We start from the raw sequence: 23,480 nt of genomic DNA on the forward strand, positions 1-23,480 counted from the left end.
TTTTTTTAGAAAAGTTTTCGATTTACAGAAATATTGAGCAGATAGTAAAGAGTTCCCCTGTTTTCCCTTCCCCTCAGTTTCCCCTATTATTATATTTTATGTTGGTATATTTGTTATTATTAATGAACTGATATTGTTACATTATTAAGTAAAGTTCGTAGTTTACTCTGTTTTCCTTAGTTTTTACCTATTGTCCTTTTTCTGTCCTAGGATCCTATGCAGGGTACCTCATTTATTTTTGTTTCCTTAGACTCCTCTTGATTATGACTATTTCTCAAGCTTTCCTTGTTTTTGATGACCTTAACAGTTTTGAGGGGTACTGGTCATATATATTGTAGAATTCCCCTGTATTAGCATTTGTCTGATGTTTTTCTCATGATTAGACTACAGGTATGAGTTTTGGGGAGGAAGATCACAGAGGTAAAGTGCCATTCTCAACACATGTCAAGGGTATATACTATCAACATGATTTATGACTGTGATGTTGACTTTGATCACCTGGCTGATTAGTGTTTGTCAGGTTTCTCCACTGTAAAGTTACTCTTTATTCCCCCTTTCAATATTGTAGTCTTTGGAAGGAAGTCTCTATGTGCAGCCCACACTTGTGGGGTGGGAGTTATGTTCTCCCTTCTTTAAGGTAAAGTATTTACATAAATTACTTGAAATTCTTCTGCACTGGAGAGTTGTCTCTACTCCCCCATTTATTAATTTATTCAGTTACTTGTTTATATCAGTATGGACTCATGAATACTTATTTTATACTTTGAGTTGTAGTCCAATATTACTTTATTTTATTGCTCAAATTGTTCCAGCTTTGACCATTGGGAGCCTTTTTATTTGGCTCCTGAGCCCCATCAATGCATGTGTGCATGTGTGCATGTGTGCATGTGTGCATGTGTGTGTTTAGGGCACTTCCTCACTTTCCAGCACCACAAGATGCTCCAGGCTCATCTTGTATATCTCTTGCCCCAGGCCTAGAATCAGCCATCTCCTAAGGAGCCTTGGTTCCTTTTATTGAAGATTGCTATTAGAAACCAAGATCTGGATGCTACGTGTATATATAACCCCACATATACTGTACATATATCTATTAAAATTCTATATATAACCATCTGTATCTATATAAAGTTAAACATGAGTTCTTATTGATGTCTCCAATTCTAATTCATTCTATACTCTTCTTTATGTCCTTGCTACTTGCTCCTCTTTTTACTCCAACTTGAGAAACCTGGCTCCAACCATTCACCATCCATTTACTGTTTGATTAAAGTGTATACCTATAGCATTATAAGAATTGTTTACCTATACACCTATGAGAAAAGACTTCATTGACTAGAGTCCAGTATTTATGTACAGTTCCTTTTGCCTTTAGTCTTACAGACTGTATTCATTTCCAAAGTTACTTAGATCAGCACCTTTCCCACATCCCCTTCAGTGAGGTTATTTCATATATTTGTAGTATAGCTAGGTTATGTTACAGTCCACATTCTTTCTTGAGTTCCCCCAATCCCCTAAGTGATTTTTTGAAATTTGCAGACATTAAGGTTCACGCTTTGAGTTGTAAAGTTCTATAGGTTTTGACAAATACATAATGTCATGTATCCACCATTAAAGTGCCATTCAGTACAGTTTCACTGCCCTAAAAAATCCTGTGCTTCACCTATTTATCCCTCCCCCACTCCTTTCAAACCCTTTGCCAACCATTGATCTTTTCATTGTCTCTAAAGTGTTGCTTTTTCCAGAATGTCGTATGATTGGAATTATACAATGTGTAGCCTTTTCAGATTGTCTTCTTTCACTTAGTAATATGCATTTTAGGTTCCTCATGTCTATTCATGGCTTGATAGCTCATTTCTTGTTATTGCTGAAAGTATTCCACTCTCTGTCTGTGTCTATGAGTTTTTTGTTTGCTTTGCTTGTTTGTTGCTTTCTGTTTTATATCTCACGTACGAGTGAAATCATATGGTTCTTTTCCTTTTCCATCTGACTTATTTTGCTTAGCATGATACTCTCAAGATCCATCCATGTTGTTGCAAATGGCAGTATTTATTTCATCTTTTCTTATATCTGAGTAGTAGTCCTTTGTATAAATGTACCATATCTTTTTAATCCAGTCATCCATAGGACACTTGGGTTGTTTCCATGTCTTGGCTACTGTGAATAGCAGCACCATTTGTTAAAAAGACTATCCTCTCTCCACTGAATTGCCTTTGCTCCCTTGTCAATGATCAGTTGATTATATTTGTGTGGGTGTATTTCTAGTCTCTCTCTTCTATTCCATGGATCTGTGTGTGTGTTCTTTCAACGATAGCACTCTGTCTTGATCACGGTAGCATTACAGTCAGTCTTTTTTTTTTTTTTTTTTTAATCCTCACTCGAAAATATGCTTATTGATTTTAGAGAGAGGGGAAGGGAGAGACAGAAAGAGAGAAACGTTGGTGTGAGAGAGAACACTGATTGGTTGCCCTCCACACAAGCCCCAACCAGAGACTGAACCCACAACCCAGGTACATGCCCTGACCAGGAATCAAACCTGCAACCTTTCGGGATGATGCTCCAACCAAGTGGGCCACACCAGCCACGGCTACTAAATCTTGAAGTTGAGTTCTCCAACTTTGTTTCTCCTCCTCCTGCTGCCCCTCTTCTCCTTCTTTAGTATTGTATTAAATATATACTGTGAGAATTTTAAATTCCTTACATTTTCTTCATGAACATTATTTTTAAATGGCTATATATTTCATTATACGGATCTATGATATAACCAATATTCAGTGGAAAACCTCAGAACATTTAGTATCTAATTTTTGTAAATGAAGATAAAACATCATGTTAGCAGAGAATAAAAACTGAAAGAGTGGTGGGATTGTGATAGTAATTTTCTTCCTTATATCAGTTTATTTTCCAAATTTTCTACAATGAGCAGTGATACCTTTTTTTCTTTTAATTATATCTTTATTGATTTCAAAGAGAGGAAGGGAGAAAGAGATAGATAGAAACATCAATGATGAGAGAGTCATTGATCAGCTTCCTCCCACACTCCCCCTACCGGGGATTGAGCCCACAACCCAGGCATGTGCCCTGACCGGGAATTGAACGGAGATCTCCTGGATCCTAGGTTGATGCTCAACTGCTGAGCCATGCCAGCTGGCCCCCCCCTTTTTTTTTTAATGAGAAGAAAAGGTATAATATGTTTGTGTTTGTTTTTTAAAGTCTGAGAAATATATTTTCTTCCTTTTCCCTCTCTCTCTAAATACTCTAATGGTTATATAGTACTGTATTCAAATACATTTGTACTATAATTTATTACCTGTACTTATGTTTGCTACATTAATATACTGGGAGGAGTAGTGCAGAGTAGTGATTAAGAGCTCAGGCTCTAGAGCAAGACCACCTGGGTCCACATCTTGGCTGTATCACTTACTAGATGTACAAGCTGGGAGCAAGTCTCTTAATTTTAGTTTTCTCATCCAGAAAATGGGATAGTAGTATCTACCTCATAGGTAGCCCAAGGTCTCCTGATGTGGTGTGACATGCTGTTTATATTAGAAAAAAAAATTGTTTTAAAAAGGTTGGTCACTTAATAGAAAGCCCATCAGATAGAGTGGTGAGCTTGGTTAAATAAGGGAGGTGATGTATTGAGGGACCTTTCAAAGTCTCTTCCCTGTTCAGTGGTGAGTAGTGTGTTGTGAGTTGGACTGCTCAGGTACCTTTGGATCACATTGACTGTGAATAGCATCACCTTTAAAATGAAGGGCAAATGTAGTATATACTGGTCTGTAAATTTTCTTCCCTTAATATCTTTATAAAGTTTCAATATCAGGGTTATACTGGCCTCATAAAATAAATTGAAAAGTGTTCACCCTATTCTATTTTCTGAGAGAGTTTGTATAAGATTGCTGTTATTTCTACCTTAAATGTCTGATAGAATTCACTTGTGAAATCATTGGGGCCTGACTTTTCTTTCTAGAAAGGTTTTTAAAACTATGCATTCAATTTCTTTTATAGATATAGGACTATTTGTATTTTGTATTTTATTTTGTGTCTATTTTGTTAAGTTGTGCTTTTCAAGGGATTTATCGGTTTAATCTAAGGTATCAAATTTATTGGCAAAAAGATGTTGATACTATTCTTTTATTATTCTTTTAACTTCTGTGAGATTTTTCATAATGTCCCTTCTTCATTCCTGATATTGGTAACTTGTGTTTTCTATTTTTTCCTTTCATGAATCTTGATAAACCTGTTAGAAGTTTATCAAATTTATTGGTCTTTTAAAAGAACCAACCAATATTTTTTCTGCTTTCTATTTAATCGATTTTTGCTCTTATCTTTATTATTTTCTTTTTCCTACTTGGGGTTTAATTTGATTTTCTTTTTCTAGTTTCTTAAGGTGAAAACTTAGATCATCGATTTTAAACCTTACTTCTCTAACATGAGCATTTAAAACTACACATTTCCCTTAAGCATGGAAATCCACAAATCTTACAAATTTGGGTATGCTTTATAATCATTCAATTTGAAATGTTTAGTTTGTTCAAAAATGAACAGACTGAATTTCTTCTTTGATTTATGTTATGTCAAATTGTTGAGGCTTTTTAGATATCTCCTTATTATTGATTTCTAACAATTCTTTCGTTGTCGGGGGACATACTCTGAAAGGCTTTAAACTTTTGGCATTTATTAAGACTTATTTTATGGTCTAGACTAAGGCATATCTTGGTGAACGTTCCACATGCACTTAAAAAATATGTTGGATGTATCATTCTATCGACGTGAATTAGGTCAAAGTGGTTGATAGTGTTGTTTAGGTCCTCTGTCTCCTTAATGATTATTTGTCTAGTGGTCTATTAGTTTCTGAGGGAGGATGGTGAAATCCCCAACTATAATTGTAGATATGTCATTTTTTAAATCACTTTAGCTCTCATTGGACTTTTTTTCCTTTTAGCACTTTAAATATGTCGTTCCAGTATCTTCTAGCCCCCATTATTTTTTATGAAAAGTCAACTCTCATTCCTATCATTATTCTCCTATATGTAATAGGTCATTTCCTCTGGCTTCTTTGAAATTTTTCTCTTTATCTTTGGTTTTTATTTATCCTACCTAACGTCCACTGAGCTTCTTGGATCTGTAAATTGATGTAATTGATGTTTGTTTGTTTTTATCAGACTTTAGCTGTTATTTCTTCTCGAATGTCTTCTGTCCTATTCTCTTTTTGCTTTCCTTCTCTGACTCCAAATATAGTATATAAGGTATGGCATTTGATGTCATCCCACATTCCACAAGCTTCTTACCTAAGGGTACTCCCCAGCTACTCTATACCACATGGACTGGGAGTACACTTAGGTGAAAAGCTGTATAAACACAAGTCTCACCCAGTTCCTTTCTTTCAAGGATCAAATCTATTCTAATTTCTGCCTGTTCTTGGTTACTGTTTTATGCCTTAAACTAGTTGTGTGTTTTTATATTTTGTCCTGAGTTGATAATTCTTAACTGTGGGAATATTAGTCCAATAGAGGCTATTCTACTATTACCCAGAAAGCTATTGATTTTTGAAAATATTCATTTTCTGGCTACCCTACTGAACTCTTACAATTTCTAAAAGTTTTTCAAGTTCATAGTTTTAAGCTATTATATTTGGTTATAATATCTGTACATAATGACAATTTTTTTCCTTTTTAGGCTTCTTTTTGTCTGGAACCTCCAGAACAGTGTTAATTGATAGTGGGGGTATCAGCAAACTGATCATGTTCTTTAATGATAATGACTTTAATTTTTTAAGCCATAAATATGATGCTGGTTTATGATATATATATATATATATATATATATATATATATATATATATATATATATTCTCCTCTTTAGGTTAGGATGCTATTCCTTTATGTCTATTTATACAGTTTTATCATAAATAGATAATAAATATCATCAGATGAGGTTTTTGCCATTTATTAAGAAGCTTGTATAAATTTCTCTTTTAACCTATTAAATAAATATATTGAATCAACGTTAAAACATCTTTATATTCCTAACATAAACTTTATATCATTATTTTAATATATTGTTAGGTTGACCTACTAGTACTTTATTTAGGATTTTTTATCTATATTAACTTTAAGCTTATTCCTTTTTGTGTTCTTTTAGAACCAGAGTTATGCTACATTTTCCAAATGATTGAGAAGCTTTTTCTTTTCTTCTGTGCTCTGGGATAGTTTATATAGTATGAAAGACATCTATAAAGCTATATGAATCTGAAATTTTTAACAGCTTGGTAACATTTTCTTCTTTTCCCCTGGTTATTATTAGCCTATTCAGGATTCTGGTTTTCCATTTCTCAATTCAGTTTTAGAAATTTATTATTTTTTTTTCTCAGAAACTCTTTCCTTGAGATTTTCAAATTTATTTGCATGGCTTTTTTTTTTTTTTTATAACACTTTATTTTTGAAAGTAACTTTTTAAGGGGAAAAATGATACCCACTGTCATAAAACTCAAAATGTACATAGAAGCACAAATAAGAAAATTAAAATAACTTGAGATCTGTTATGGAATATTTCATTCTTTTAAAATTTTCTGTATTGTCCTTTCTTTTGCCTCTTTTCTGTGCTTTCATTTTTCCTTTATTACATTTGCTAATGGTTTGTCAATTTATTGGATTTCCCCCACCTCTGAAAAATCCCAGCTCTTACATTTATTTAGCATTTATAATTTTTTTCCATTATTTTTAAGTTCAGTGGTTTTAAACCACTAAGTTGTGCAATGGAACCCTTTTCAGAATTAAAATCTTATGTGAAATTTCAGTGTATAAATAGACAAAAGCCAAGTGCTTGTGATTAAAGTAAGGGCAAGGGAAGGGAGGGAGTTTCTCAGAGTACCACTCACTTGACCTCCCCCCAGTCCTTTTCTTCCTTATCAGCTTATGACTCCAGAGAACACTGTTAGACAACCACTGTTTTGTTTTATTAATTCTGCCTTTATCTTTATTGTTTCCTTCCTCCTGTATTCCGTAGGCTTGTTTTATTGCTCTTTTCTGATTACTTGAGTTTGGTGCTTATTGAATTTTTTTTCATTCTTTTTTTTATTTAATACCAGAAAAATTTAAGTCTGTGAATTTGACACTGTACAATGCTGTTCATATAATATTTTATATGGGCTCTTTTCTCAATAGGTGGTAATTATACTTTTGAGTTTCCCTCTTTGACCCACAATATAGGAAGGAATGTGTGTGTGTTTAAGTAATTATTATTTTTTTAAATTTTCACCTGAAGATATGTGGTTTTTTATTGATTTGAGAGAGAGAGAGAGAAACTCATGTGAGAGAAATAACAATTGGTTGCCTTCCACATGCTCCCTGGCCAGGGACCGAACCCGAAACTGGTATGTGCCCTGACTGGGAATTGAAACCACAACCTTTCGGGTGTATGTGACGATGCTCCAACCAACTGAGCCACCCGGCCATTAGCAGGGGTGTGTTTTTAACGTCTGAGTGTGGAGGGATTTATTTACTCTTTTTAGTATTCAGCTCTGGTTTTATTTCATTGTGGTCATAAAGTAAGTTCTTTCTAATTTGGAGTTTTTAAGAAATTATTGATGTTTCTTTGTAATCCAGTGCTTAATGAACTAACCTTTTTTTTTTAACTTTTTAAATTTATCTTTATTGTTGAGAGTATTACAGGTATACCATTTTCCCCCGCAACTGACCCCCTCCACTTCGCTCCTACCCCTTCCCCAGGCTTTCACCCTGTTATTGACTGTGTCCATGGGTTATGCATATATGCATATAACTTCTTTGGTTAATCTCTTCCCACCCTCCACCCCCCTTCCCTCTTTCCTCTGAAATATGATAGTCTGTTGCATGTGTCAATGTCTCTGGATCTGTTTAGTTCATGAGATTCTTTTGTTCATTAGCTTCTTCTTAAAGAAGACCCTTCAACATTTTCTGTAGTGCTGGTCTGGTGGTGATGAACTCCTTTAGCTTTTTCTTATCTGTGAAGCTCTTTATCTGACCTTCAATTCTAAATGATAGCTTTGCTGGGTAGAGCAATCTTGGTTGTAGTTCCATGTTTTTCATCACTTTGAATATTTCTTGCCACTCCCTTCTGGCCTGCAAAGTTTCTGTTGAGAAATCAGCTGACAGTCGTATGGGTGCTCCCTTGTAGATAACTAATTGCTTTTCTCTTGCTGCTTTTAAGATTCTCTCTTTGTCTTTAACCTTTGGCATTTTTAATTATGATGTGTCTTGCTGTGGGCTCTTTGGGTTCCTCTTCTTTGGGACCCTCTGTGCTTCCTGGACTTGAAAGTCTATTTCTTTCCCCAGGTAGGGGAAGTTTTCTGTAATTATTTTTTCAAACAGGTTTTCAATTCCTTGGTCTCTTTCTGCCTCTTCTGGCATCTCAATAATACAAATGTTGGGCCTCTTGAAGTTGTCCCAGAGGCTCCTTATACTATTTTCATATTTTTGGATTCTTTTTTCTTTTTGCTCTTCTGGTTGGGTGTTTTTTGTTTCCTTGTGTTCCAAATTGCTGATTTGATTCTCAGCGTCCTCTATGCTACTGTTGATTCCCTGTAAATTATTCTTCATTTCAGTTCCTGTAGCCTTCATTTCAAATTGGTACTTTATTATGTTATCGATTTTCTCAGTTATTTCCCTAACCATCTGCTTAAACATCTTTATAACCAAAATTCTGAACTCTCTATCTATTAGCTTGCTTGGATCTATTTCATTTAGTTCCTGTTCTTTCCTTTGTGACATGTTTCTTTGCCTCCGCATTTTGGCTGCTTCCAGGTGTTTGTTTCTATGTATTAGGTACAGCTGCTATGTCTCCTGGAATTTGTAGAGTGGCTTTGTGTAGTAGGTGTCCTGTAGGGTCCAGTGGTTCAGCCTCCCCAGTCACCTGAGCTGGGCCTTTTAGGTGCTCCCCTGTGTGGGCTGTGTGCATTGTCCTGTTGTAGTTGAACCTTGGTTGCTGTTGGCGTCCCTGGGAGGGACTGACCCCCAGGCCAATCAGCTGTGAGGACCAGCTGCAACTACAGCCAAAGAGCTGCTGTGCTGGAGACACCCCTATGGAGCAGGATTTACTTCGGTGGAGCTTTGGTGGTCACCAAGGGTCCCCCTTGAGTGTGTCACTCGTGGATGTGGTAGGGTTGTAATCCAGGGTGGTCGAGTCTGACCACCAGGTGCACTGTCTCTGGGGCCTCCTGGGAGGTGCAAAGTGAGCCTCTACCAGTGCCTTGCCCAGGGCCACCCAACATGAGCTACACAGCAAACTGTAGTTGGCTGCTACTTGTTCTGGGCTTGGTGTTGTCCGGGAGAGGCCAAGCTATGAATCAATGCAGGCTGCCGCTAGTGCCAGGCCTGGGCCACTTTTCGAGACATATGGGACACTCTGCTACTTGTTTGAGAGATTTTAGGAAAGTGCTAAGCTTGAGGCTGGAGAGGCCACTTGCACAGAAAAGCCACTGGAAATGGCTTGGATGAGCTTGCAGTAGGGAGGGGCGGGGCCTCCGGGGATCACTGGGGCGGGGCCAAAGGTGTGGGTCAGGTGCTGGTGATTCAAATATGGCGCCTGCTTGCCAGCTGTGTGAGGGGAGCACTGGCCAAAGGAACAATGGCCTCTGCCAGCTCTTCTGCCTGGGAGAAAGCTGCCCCTCCACCTCTCACCCCAACTTCAGGCAGGTTAGTTCCTCCCCAAATGTCCCAGGTTCCTTTCAAGCTGCTGCCTGGCGCTGGGGCTCAGAGGGAGCGCATCTGAGTGTTTCCGTGTGCGGGCCCTTTAAGAGGAAAGTCTGGGGCTCCCGCAGCCCCACGACCCTCAGAGACAGTCCCCACTGGTTTTCACAGCCCAAAGTTGTGGGGACATCTTTTCCCAGACCTGGATCCCTGGGCTCGTGGCCTGCTGTGGGGCTGTTACCCCTTACTCCTCCGGGAAACCTCCACTGCCGAGATATCCCTCCCGGGTTTAAACCGCGGCACCAGGTTTGCGCCCGCGTCTCTGTGACCCAGCCGGGATCCAGCCCTGATCCGCCTGAGTCTCCGCCCCTCCTACTGGTCTCGATGCTCCTTCAGTTCCCTCCTTGTAGGACTTCTGTTCAGCCAGATTTCAGGAGGTTCCAAGTGATGGTTGTTCTGTATTTTAGTTGTAATTTTGATATGATTGTGGGAGGCGCTGGGTACAGCTGTTACCTGCGCCGCCATCTTGTTTCAATAAATGACTTTAAATGTGAGGGTTTATTTCTGAATTCTCAATTCTATTCTTTTGACCTGTATGTCTATCTTTATGCCAGTCCTATATTGTCTTGATTACTGTAGCTCTTTAGTAAGTCTTGAAATCAGAAAATGTGAATCCTCCAAATTTGTTCTTCTTTTTCAAAATTGTTTTTGATAGGGATTTCATTGATCAATTTAGATCAATTTGGGAAATATTGCCATCTCAATAATGGTAAGTCTTTTCATCTATGTACATGGGATGTCCTTCCAGTTAGGTCTTTAATGTATTTCAACAACATTTTATAGTTTTCAGAGTTTAAGTTTTACACTTCTTTTGTTGAATTTAATCCTATACATTTAATTCTGTTTTATGCTATTTTAAATGGAATTTTCCTAATTTCATTTTCAGTTTGTTCATTGCAACTATATAGAAATTCAATTTATTTTTGTATATTAATTTTGTATCCTGCAAACTTACTGAACTCATTTATTAGTTCTAATTTATTTTTTTTAGTGGATTTCATAGGGTATTCCATATATACAAGATCATATAATCTGAAAGTAGAGATAGTTTTACTTCTTCTTATATAATCTGGACTCTTTTAATTTCATTTTCTTGTATAATTGCCCTGGCTAGCACCAGTACAATGTTGAGTATAAATGATGAGAGCAGACATTCTTGTCTTGTTCCTGACCTTAGGAACAGGGAGAAAGTATTCAGTCTTTTACTATTAAGTATGATGCTAGCTATGGGGTTTTTGTAGATGCTCTTTATCAGGCTGAGAAAATTTTCTTCTATTCCTAGTTTGTTGAATGATTTTTATCATGAAGAGCAGTTGAATTTTTTCAAATGTTTTTTTCTGTGTCTGTTGAGATGCGCATGTGGTCTTTGTTCTTTATTCTATTTATATAGTGTGTTACATTAATTGAATTTTGGATACCACTTATTTTTACCTTTTAATTCAACTTCCCATATCCTCATTCTTTAGCCTTCATAGGACCTTGGAGGAACCCACTAAATAACATATACAATAGATATGATGCAGGGTATAGAAGTTGATAGTGGTCTTCTGTGAAAATTTTAATTTTCAGAACTTTATACCTCATAAAAATGTTGGTGGTAGCTACCTAGGATTTTTTTGTTTGGTGATGTTGAATAGTGTGAATGTAAAACAGATTTTTAAGGGTGTTTGTATATAACCCAACTGTATAAATTCTAACATTATTTTGTTAGTATATATGATACAGTTTCATATTATAGGTACTATTTTTGGAGGTGGAAATTTGTAATATATTATTTATATGCTTTCTTAGGTATGATAACCCTTTTATGCATAATAAAGTGTGTAGCTAGTATTTCTTACAATTGTAATAATTATCAATGTATTTTGTCTTTAAAAATTTATAGGTGCCCCCCCAATTTCTTTCAACATAACATAACTTATTTCTTATTATATATTTCTACTATGTCTCCATTTTATAATGTATGCTCACTTTAATTGCAGTTTCCTTCTCTTGGACACATTTTTCTTTTCCATGTGGGTTCCTTCACTTGGTTGCATTGTCATTTTCATTGATGATGTGCCTGCTAATTAATTTTTCTTCTTCAAATACCTGCCCTTTTTGTTCTTGATTTTGCAGTTCAGCTCTGTTTTTTATTTCAGCTCTATTTATTGGTATTTCTTTCTAGCTTCTATTGGTCTGTGACATTCCATGAATTGTTATAATATTTATGTTTATGAAAATGACAGTCCATCTTCTGCCATCAGTGATAATTACTACTTGAATATTCCTTTAAATTAGTTTAGAAAATAGTTTTTTCATGTTGTTAATATATGCATTAACTTTCCGAATTTATAGTGATGTCTTGGATTATTAAAAGGTGTCACTTATAGGTATATATAAAGTTTTATTTATTTATTTGTTCTGGTAAACTATACATAACAAAAATTACCATTTTAACCATTATTAAGTGTACAGGTCTGTGGCATTAAGTGCATTCACATTGTTTTGCAACTTTAAAGTTCTTAAAGAGAAAATATTGTCCATTTCTTAACTCTTCAGATTTTCCTCTTTTTCCCTTAGTACTTATTTTCTGTTGATCACCTCCCCTTTTCTTTTAGATGCTGAGGAGTTTCTGGCAGAAGATTTGAGGAATGAGAACCTCAGTGATGTTGCAAGGGACCACAGAGACCACATTCTTCGGGGCTTTCAGCAAATCAAAACTAGGTTTGTACAAATGGTTCCATTATCCTTTTCATAAGGTTTAAAACAGTTTATATCAGTAAAATCTACATTAGTAGTGTATAAATTAACAAGGTAAGACATACCTATCATAGTTCTTTATACTTGGTAGAGGCTTAATGAGTATTATTTTTGTGTGTGTGTATGCATTTATTTGTTTATTTAAATGCAAGATAAGTTAGCCATTTCAATGAGGTTTAATAAATATTTACTGAATTGAACTGGAAGTAGGCAGGTGTAGTTTACCAAAATAGAAATATTTTTATAATTATGTATCTTAAGATAATTATTCTTCTTTTAGCTTTGGACTATGTTGGTATTTATTGAACATTTTTGCAAAGTGTGTGAAAAGCTAAACATCTGTGTTTGTCCAAGTTACTAAAGGGAAAATGTTAGGCAGTGTGAGATAATTTTTGTTATGATTTTTGGTCCTAATCTTACTTCTACGTCTCTTTCCCTAATACAAAACGTAAAACAGACTTATCTAGTTGATTCTTTGACCGTATTGAAATGTTTTAGTCTCAGACTGGGTTGGCATATCATGCTCACATTCTAAAAGGCATCTGACAGATGCATACACCTGCATGGGGGAGGAAGAAATAAAAACTTTTCTTTACAATATGCTTCTCACCCACCTCTTACTTAAAATGTGGTAACTGGAAGAGAGTTGGGGATAAGTGAGCATTACTTTAAGCCTTTTCCAACCTGGTGGCAGTGTGATTCAGAATGTTTGATCTGAATACTCTTAGAAAAGGGAGAGCATCTGCAGGGTTATAATTGGGACTTAATTTGTGTGGCTGACCGATCTTAGCATCTACTTTAGAAACCTCATTGAAACTCCTTAGAAGCAGAGAGTTTTATCCTTTCAAAGGGCACAGCCAGAATCTGCTCCCTCCAGGAATGTGAGAGAACCTCACAAGATGCCCTGCTGGATCTTAATCGATCTTTCCTGCTGGCTAATTAAGCATCACTTTTACTCAGCAACTGGGGACTGTGTAATTATCAGCCTGGGTTGCCCTGAATAATTGAAACAAACACAATGCAGAAGATGGGAGTTTTTTGCAAAAGTGAAAATATCTATAATATTTGGTAGGCTGGAAGAGTGTTTAAAACAAACTCCCCCATACTATTCCTTTATTAGTAGATAAGCTCAGGTTTAGTTATGAACCTGAAAGCTTAGTTAGTAACTCACAGAATTTTTTATTTTTTAATAATACAAAGTTGACCTGTGTATTATAAAGATAGCAGGAAGAATAAAGGTAGAATTATTTTCTTTAAAAAAATTTTTCTTTTTCTGTTGGGGTGGAATTATTTTAAAATGTATTAAAATATATTTTGCCCAAAATGTAATTGTGTATATGGGGGTGCTATTGCTGTAAATCTGTAAAACAAAGGAATGCAAGACAATTTTACTGCATCTGTAGGACAAACATACAATGAGTAGGAATTCTCCTTTCCCATATTTGTACTCCAGCATTTGGAAAGGGCTAAATTTCAATCTGAAATTAGTAACAAAAGGTGATTTTTGTGGTGACTCATTGTTATCAGTTGCATATTACTCCTTAGTTCTCTTTTTAAATGCATACACACACACATAGAAGCTGTATTTGTTATGGGGTAGAGAGGGTTCCTTGTCAAAGAACTTACTGTGTGGTTTGTGGGATAGACATTCAGGAAGCAATCAGCAGGAGCTTTAGGAAACATCTGCATTGTTGATGGGAGCTTTCTGTTCATTGATTTGTTGCAAGAAAAATGACACTTTGTTTAGAATTTCATAATTATCAGATCACGGAGGAAATGAGGAGCCAGAAAATAGATACTGTACAAGAAAATGGAAAAATGAGGCTTCCCTTTGGCAAGCTGTTTGAAGTTGCCTTCTGTCCACCCATTCAGTCATTATCCTGTTAATGTAGCCCTTGTTTTACCAAATCCTCTTCTTCAGCCATATTGCCTCTATCATCCCATTTATGGCTGGTCAATGTTTTGCATTTATATGTGTTGATGTCAGTTGGTTTGAAAGCACTGGAAGCTTGTACAATGCCAGCCACATTTACTTTTGTTGTGTGACAGTTGTATCTCCTCCAAATGCTGGGTGTGTAAAGAAATTTGGAAGTCATCAAACTTGAGACTTAAGTGCTGAGTAACATAAGAAGAATTATTGAAAGCCATTTAAAAAGTTTTATCTTTAGTCAGATTAAAGCAATAATATTTTAGGGGTTTGAGTATCCTCAAAGTGCCCATTTGTTTCTCAGTACAAGTAGCTTAGTTGTTCTCTCCCCTCTCAGACTTAAAAACAAACAAAAAAAAATCGTATCTGTACCTCTACCTACATGTGAGTTTTTTGGCTTAAAGGTGTTACCGATGAAGGATAATGTTATCCATGTAAGACAAAATAAAAAGCGGATGGCAATCTGCGATTCCGAGGAAATGAAGCCCTGTTGTGGCATTTGATGTCCTGAGCTGTGATGTTTATTGCTCTCCTTCAAACTGCCTCCTCATTTAAACCTTCTCCCTAAAAAATAACAGCTTTCACATTCCTAGTCCAAGTTTTCATTGAGCTCCTTAGAGAATGATTAGGATGAAAGCCAGGCAGAGGCTCCTCCTGTTTTATTACAGTGGTCACTGCAGGATCAGCACCAGATGTGAGACACCTGGAATGAAGCAGACATAATCTACACTCAGATGCTTGATGGCGTTCTTATGCATTTGGAGAAACAGTCGAGCATTTCTTAAGTTTGATTCAGGGGAAGCCATCTGACAGCAAGAATACTTTCAGAGTGGGGGAAGGGATGAAGAAAATAGAATATTTTTATTACTGAGGTAGGGATAAATTCTCTCTCGATGGCTCATTTTGGAACAACTAGTCCTTTATGCTCACTGTTGGAAGTGAAGGCCAGAGCCAATGGAAACAAACTTGGAGTATTGTTTCCTTTTGTGAAACTTAAAGGAGTTCCAAAGAGAGACAGGTAGATTGATGATAGCATATTGGAATGGAAAGAAATAAAGAAATAACTTTATGTGACAGAGTTATGGCACAAAACCCACAGAACCCAAGACATTTAAAGTACAGGCTGAAGAGTATCTTGAACATGTCTCGTTGTGGGTGGTTAGTATATAGCTCTGCATGAAACATTATACATTAGTACAAATATTATAAAAGTAATTCCATTTTTCTTTGGGAATTCTAAGTTTTTCTTTTTAGCTTAACATGGATTTAGTTTTAAAACAGGATTTAGCTTAAGAATATATTATTCATATGTCTTTGTGTTATAGGAAGAAAGCCAAGGAGTTAGTCTGACACAACTCTTGGGAGCAAGTTTCAAAGTAGTATAAGTACAGTAAAACATCATTATCATTAATTACATAGAGACTTTTACTTTTCCTAAGTGCTGGTTATTGAGCTTAAAAAGTCCAAAACAAAACGGAGTGTGCTTATCAAAAGAACTAATGTGTAATGTGCTGCTCATACATTTGTGTTACTCCCAAGTTCAGATATTTGGTCATAACATCTCTTTCTGTTGTTCATTTTGCTACTTCTACTGGAGTTTCAGTGCCAACATACAAAAAAAGAATAAGAGGTAATTGTATATTCCATCTCAGTTTAAAGAGCTCTGAAAAGGCTCAAAAGTCATCACAATAATTTGGCCACATCTTGACGGTTAAAAATTCATTTCTTCCTTTTTCAGTCTTATCCCTTCCTCCTATTCTTAAACCAAGAAAGAAAATAAAATCCCACAGCCACTTCAGGGCTCTCAAATGATGAATTTTATGTTGAATTCCTGTACTAGTTTTCTGTTATTCAGTGAGTGTATGTTGAGATTTACAATTGTGTTAAAGATTTTTGGATATATACTTACCTGGGAGTGAGGGGTTATATTTATTTCTTTTTTAGTCTGAAATGCTCTACAGGTGAGACTGATAATGATATTAACTGCAGTTGGTCTCTTGGCTTAACCTAGAAAGGAAGATCATCTTATTGTGTTCTTTCAGAGCAGGTCTCCTGTCCTTTCAAAGCAGCCTTGAAATGTACAATTTTATGATGATGATTATTTTATTTCTTCTTTCACTTGTGTGGGTCTCCTGAATTTGGTACCAGCTCCAAGATTAAGTTGATCCTTTTTTTTCTTTTACACTGGGTTATTGTGGTGGTATTAGTGGGCAGAAGCTTCTTCCTTTGGGTATCCCATAAAATAAATATTTTATATAAGTAACTCTGTTTATAAAGGTATTTTCGTATTTTTCATGCTATGTGATAGGTGGGTTTAAAAAAAAGTTTGGATGAATAAATGTATTCCTTTCAAAATTTTTTGTTAAAAATTACCAGTACTGAGCTCTTTAAACAGAATATGTTCCATCAAGAGTGAAAGGAATTTTGAAATGTGACATAGGAGACAGGCAGATAACTGAGCTTGCACCCTTCAGGTCGGACTAACCTGTTATAAGCTGAGCACTACTCTTTAGCCATATAGTTAGGTCACTGAAATTTGCTTTACTCCTGATAGAATTATAGCTATCATTATCACTTGGGCACATTCCTATTATCTAGTCAATGTGAATTTGTCTTGGAAGGTCTCAGAAAATCCTCAGTGCCAATTTTTAACACACGAAGCTTTTTTATTTGTCTATAAATGGAGGCTCTTAATTCATACATTCTATGAAAAGATCATTTGTATGAAATGACTGTCTTCATTTTACCACCATTTGCTATGGCCTTGATTTTCAGTCTCATTTAACCTAGAGCTAGTCTTTTGTCCCAGTGGTATACTGTTTTCTCTGCTTGCAATGAAAAAATGCCTCTCTGTATTCATTTAGTTGTGGATCTCTGGGAACCTTGTGGAGCAGGGCCTTCTGATTGTGGTTTTCTCTAATTTGCTTGTTTTCTCTTATTTCTGTCTCCACTTCCTGTGTTACAGTGAAACTGGAGCAAAAGGGAGAGAAATGCAAGAGTTGAGTCAGCTATCAGGAGCCCAACTCTTTGTTCTGACATTATTCCTGTAACACTGGCTGATTCAACTGAAGATTTCCCTAACGATGATCTTACATTTTCTTTTTAAGTTGTTTCCCCCCAAAATGTTATTTGGAATTATTTTCCCCCCAAATGTTACAAAAATGCAAACATGACCAACCAAACCTTGAAACCTCTATTTGATTTTTTTATGGTATCACTATGATTTTTTTTTTTTTTAATTTGGAAAATGATGCAGGAAATTTCATTTCCTTGGGATTTTATTTTATTTTATTTTATGATTCTACTGAAAATGAGTTGGGTGTAAAATGGGTTTTTATAATCACACCATGTGAATCATTTCTTCTTTGGAAGCCGGATCTCCTCTCCCACTGTGTAGCCTCATCTAGTCTCCCTGAAGTGCAGTGCTAGCAGGGTTGGTAATGAAATGCAGTCCTACTTATCACGCTCAGCAAAGAGCTCAGAGAAGAAAGAAAAAAATCAATCCCACAGGAACTTTTCCAGTGCTAGATATCCATGTTTAACCCCCATGCATTTAAAATGGAAATGAGATATCTTAGGGTTTTAGTTTTTGATTTACACAAGATGTCACCACCTCCTTGGCAACTGGAATATTTTATGGACCAACTGCTGACCCATTTGGGAAGATCTCAGCCTATCGCCCCAGGTCCAGTTTAGTTTCTTCATATTTCTTTCAAAACTCTCAGCAGTGATTTGCTGTAGTTTTGATTCTTTAGGCTTCAAAGAATGCCCCTTCCAGGGCCAATCTTCTGAAAGAAAAGAAAAAATTAGTGTAGGGGAACAAACAGCTCATAAAGGAAAGGACAACTCTTCCTGTGACAGCTCTTACTGTAGTCATTAATAAGGAGTTTACGAACCAGGAGTACCATGGCTTTGTAAAGCCAAGAAAACTCCAATTTGATGTTAGTGCTTTGCTATGAAATTCCCACTTGGAGTGACTCAGTCTCCAATAGTCCAGCTTCAAATTATTTTATCATAGACACATTGTGGCTTATGTAAGTTGTATTATCATTAAATGTTCAAACTCAAGCTTCCTCAAGTTTGTGAGCCTTTTTGAGGTTCTCATCATAATTTACAGAAAACTTTATACCCACATAATCTCCAATTAGCTATTTCCTTAAGTGATATTATTGAGTGTCTCATTTGTAAATTCTGCCATAACCACAAAGTCCACTCTACAATTTGGTAATCGAGACCTCCTACCATATCTACCAAATGCCTTTGTTCCTTTGCTAATGAGAGAACTGAGATATAAGAAATTGCTCCAAGTAACAGAATTAATGAAAGACTAGGATTTTGAATGTAGAACTTCCAATTGGTTGCTTAGTTTGCTTAGCCAAGCTGTTGCAAAAAAAAAAAAAAAAAGAAAAGAATTGGCATCTTTCAAAAGATTGTTGGATTAAAAGAACTGTAGATAAATATTGAAGTTTAGTTAATTATATATGCATTCTGGAATGTTTAGAGTTGGAGTGTACTGATGTCTGCAATTTATTTTGGAATGCATAAAAATAAAATGGATGGATAAATATGTAACAAAGCAAATATAACAAGATGTGAATCATAGAATTTAGGTTGTAGACATATATGGGTGCTCTTTCACCTTTTATGCATATTTGAAAATTTTTATAATGCTATAAGATTGCAAAAAACATTATTTGTTTCACCTTGCAGTTCAGAAACCACAGACTTCATTCACTGTGGTTTCAGAAAACCATAGACTTCCTCAATTTAGAAATGTAATAAACATTTGTTATTATTTTAGGACAATACTTTTCGAGGAATAATATTATTTTTGGGTGAACGTGGACTAAGGGATAATCCTCCAGTTTGTTATTTGTGACATAACTAACTTTAAGTAGCTAACTTTTATACTTCTTTAAAACTTCCAGCCCAGCAATTATTGAGAGCTGAAATTTAATTCAAACATTCTGCCCAGGAGATCCTGAAATTTTGATTTTTTTTTTTAAGGAAAGGCAATTTCTGACTTTTCCCATAAATTTGATAAAAGGAAAGCTAATATGAGATTGGTAGTCCAGTAGGAAATGGAACTCAATTTTACATTTTTTAAATCATTTTATGGTATTAAAAATGACAGAGGTTAGAAACAAAGCTCTTATTCTTTTATTGAACTAGAATTGAAAGTGGCAGAAAATCATTTTGGCCCTAGTGCAGTAAATGTTATCACTAAAACATGTTCAGGGGATATTAGGATAGTCTCTCAAGCACTGGAGACAAAAGTTCACAGAACAAGAACTGATTTTTCTGTCCTTATCTTGAAGTTATTAGATGTCCAGGAGATGAAAGTATCTTAACTCTAAGAGGACAGGGATGGAGTATGTGTTGAAAATGATAATGTCTCCATTCTGGAGAGAGGTGAAATGGAGAAAATATGGTGGGATGAAGGAGTTCAGAGGGACGGGAGGGCGGGCACCTGAATCAGCCCCAGGGCTGAGGAATCCAGAACCAGAGAAAATTAGACTTTGCAAAAATTGTGAGCTGACGATGAAAATGGTAAGAAAGTAAGCAAGCGATACTATTCATTAAAAGAACTGTTTGAAGATTTCGTTTAACAGGGAAACTAAACTGGAGCTGTCAGCAGCTACTTTATTTGGAGAATCTGGTAGGAGAGAAATTTTAAGTCCATTTGGGAAAAACCAATCATTATTGAGCATGCAGTGTGATTGTTCTTTAGAATTTTGTGTAAATGGAGCAGGTTGGTAGGCATATGTTTGCTGATCCTATAATGATTAAAATTCAGAATAAGTAAGACTCTTGTGAAATTGAGTTTTCAGGTTCCAGCCAGTGTTCTATACTGCCATATGGCATAACTAGAATTAATTGCTATTCCCAGTCTCTTACTCTTTTACTGAATAGCTAGGTGCCCTGTTTGAAATATTAGAAGTTCCACAGAAGTATTTAATCACATGAGATAGATGTTTGACATGTTCATGAAAGCAGTGTGTGTAGCTAATAGTTGCTTAGAAGAAAAAGTGCCCCCCCTTTTTTTGAGATTTTCTACCTTCTCCACCCTTTTTAAAATTTATTTATTTATTTATTTATTTATTTATTTATTTATTTATTTATTTATTTATTTATTTTTTAATCCTCACCCAAGGATATTCTTTCAATTGCTTTTTAGAGAGCACAGAAGAGGAGAGAGAGAGAAACATTGATGTGAGAGAGACACACCAATTGGTTGCCTCCCACATGCACCCCGCCTGAGACCAAGCCTGCAACTAAGGTCAGTGCCCTTGGCCGGAATTGAACCTGGGACCCTTCAGTCCACCAGCCGCTGCTCTAACCACTGAGCCAAGCCAGCTAGGGCTCCACCCTTTTTTTATTAGAAAAATGAATGGATAGGAGAATTAGCAAGGAAAAGAGGAAATATTCTCAGGATTTTATAGGTCAGTACAATAGAAAAGGTAAAGCAAGGAATCTTGGGCTAGAGTCTTTGGCTCCTTGATACTCCAAGCATGGCCATGGATAAGCAGCACCAACATCACCTGGAAACTTGGGAGAAAGGCAGACTCTCAGGCTTCATTGAATCAGACCTACTGAATCAGAATCTGCATTTTAATAAGATCACAACGTTATTCATATGAGCACTGACATTTGAGAAGACTTCTATAACACACACTTTTACGTTAATATTAAATTCAGTTTCTCAGAACTGAATACACATCTCTGAAGATTATAAACTTCTCAAAGGCATGGATGGTCTTATGTTCATTAAAGAAAAAGTCTAGCATAGTGCTGGCATGTGGTATGAGCTTAATAATGTGAGTTAAGTGAATGGTGGAAAACTGTTACAAATGTGATTTTAGGTCCTAGGCTAAAACTTAAAACAAGAAACCCCTTTTATTAAGAAATTTACTATTCTGTAGCCAGCCCCACATATTCTTTTCCAGATACAGTATGCTTTCTTTTTACTGAACATTAGAGGGGACAGAGCCATTTGTAAAGATGGTGTCCATTTCTTCAAATGTCTCCTCCTATGGTAACATTTCCCTCACATTTCTCTGATAAAAGGTTACAAGACCACAGACCAGGTATTGGAATTCTGTTAGAGTATGGGTGCCAGTAATTCTAGCAGTTCTTGTTCCGCATCCTCAGCCCTCTGGCTTTGATCATCATCCTTCCTATTCACTTTGTACTTCCTTGTCTTCATTATCTCTCATTTTTCCTGATGACCTCTCTTCTAATTTCCCCCCCTGTGTGTCCTAGAATCCATGTCCTGTTATAATCAAACTTCACTATGTCCTCAGCCTCTTTTCTCCATCTCTGCCTAAGTAAAACATGGCTCTTCTACAGGATACTATTTTGTTTGAAGTCATCTTAAATAGAATTTGTTCATTTTCCAGAAGTGCCGTTGGCATTCTTCAAGCTCCTTGCTGCCACTTTTAGACTTTTGCTATTCAATCTTGTCCCAAGCCTTTCTCCTGTTGAGATTTGTCTACGTGGCTTTACCATTCTCTGTCCTTCTGACATCTTTCTTTTTTTAAAAAAAATATATCTTTATTGATTTCAGAGAGAGGAAGGGAGAGGGACAGAGAGAGAGGTAGAAAGATCAATGATGAGACGATCATTGATCATTGATCGGCTGCCTTCTGCACGCCCCCCACTGTGGATCAAGCCTGCAACCCAGGCATGTGCCCTGACCTGGAATTGAACCATGATCTCCTGGATCCTAGGTCGATGCTCAACCGCTGAGCCACGCCAGCCAGGCCTTCTGTCATCTTTTGAGTTCAGAGTCCCTCCTCACACTGTTTGAGGACTGAAACACTAACTTGAGGTTGTCATCTTTATTCCACTATTACCACTGCCCCCACTTTCTTAAATTTAGCTTTTCCTTCTCTGTTACATCTCTCCATTCATCATATAAATATGCTCAAATGTCTTCCAATATTAATAAAAACATTACATTTACACTGTGGTTTCCTCCAGTTACTGTCATATCTCTCTCCTCTCTCCTCTCTCTCTCTTTCTCTCTCTCAAAGGACTTTTACCAGTTTACTTTCAATTTTGCAAAGAATCGAGGACAAAAAAGATTAAATCTAGAAATGGCCATCATCTATTGGAATTTAGTGTTTAAGGAAGATTTAAATTCTTAGACTTAATGGAATAAATTTTTGTTGGAACGTTATAAACTATCAGTACCAAAAGATAGTTGGAATTTTCTTTTAGACTTCACCACAGTGATTGCAGATGACATGTCTAATTACGATGAAGATGGAGCATGGCCTGTTCTTTTTTTTTTTTTTTTAACAGACAAACTCCTTGAAACAGAAGCCTAGACTAGCCATTTCTGGTTTCCTCTTCTGTGGTTACTCTTCAGTCCCCTATAATCTAGGCTCTGTTTCTGTCAAGTAACTCTCATTGCCACATCTAGGTGACACTGTTCAGTCTTTGTCTTCTTATTTGGTCTCTTGCAGCATTTGACACTGTTAAAAGCTTCACTTTCCTCAAAAAGTTGAAAAAAAACCCAAAAAACAAAAAACTCTCCCTGTTAATTCCCATGATAATAGTCTCTCCTGATTTTTCTTCTTGCATTTATATTCTTTTTTTAAAGCTCTTGCTTAAGCTCATTTTTCTACCCTGCCCTCTTCACCATTGTCCCTCAGGCTTGCCTCTTTCCTCGCCACATTCTTCTTAGGCAAATGCATGCAAGTCTATGACTCAACAACTTCCTCTGTACGGGGAAGACTTCCAATTCTACAACTCAACTGTAGTTCTCTCTCCAAGGCACCAGACAACATATTGGATAGCTCCTTGTGGGTGTCTTACAGATAACTCAGACTTCACAAAACTGGGGCAGACCCTGCTGAATGCCTACCCAGCAGTCATCCTCTATTCTTCCTTGATACAGGAACCCCACCAGTCTAGAGATGAATTGCCATCTGAAAGCCATTGGGTTTTACCGGTGGTTGGGCTGGGGTTTACATAAAATATAGTTTTGACCAAGAAATGTAAGGAGAAGACTTTTGATAGCCTCTCAGTCTTATGCTTGGGAGACAGCAATATGTTGAAATGCAGTAGCTACCTTCAGA

General features: G+C 36.3%; 1 protein-coding gene across 2 annotated transcripts in view; it reads left to right on the forward strand.

Annotated features, from left to right (window-relative positions):
• The window catches only part of SKAP1 (src kinase associated phosphoprotein 1), a 251,070-nt gene that overhangs the window by 14,305 nt on the left and 213,285 nt on the right, over nucleotides 1-23,480 (forward strand). For both annotated transcript variants that reach the window (XM_081161834.1, XM_081161835.1), the window contains exon 2: nucleotides 12,326-12,431. In XM_081161834.1, coding sequence (XP_081017960.1) covers nucleotides 12,326-12,431 — 106 coding nt within the window. The remainder of the gene's footprint in view (nucleotides 1-12,325; nucleotides 12,432-23,480) is intronic.

Source organism: Miniopterus schreibersii, assembly GCF_964146895.1.
Source record: "Miniopterus schreibersii genome assembly, chromosome: 16".
NCBI lineage: Eukaryota > Metazoa > Chordata > Mammalia > Chiroptera > Miniopteridae > Miniopterus > Miniopterus schreibersii.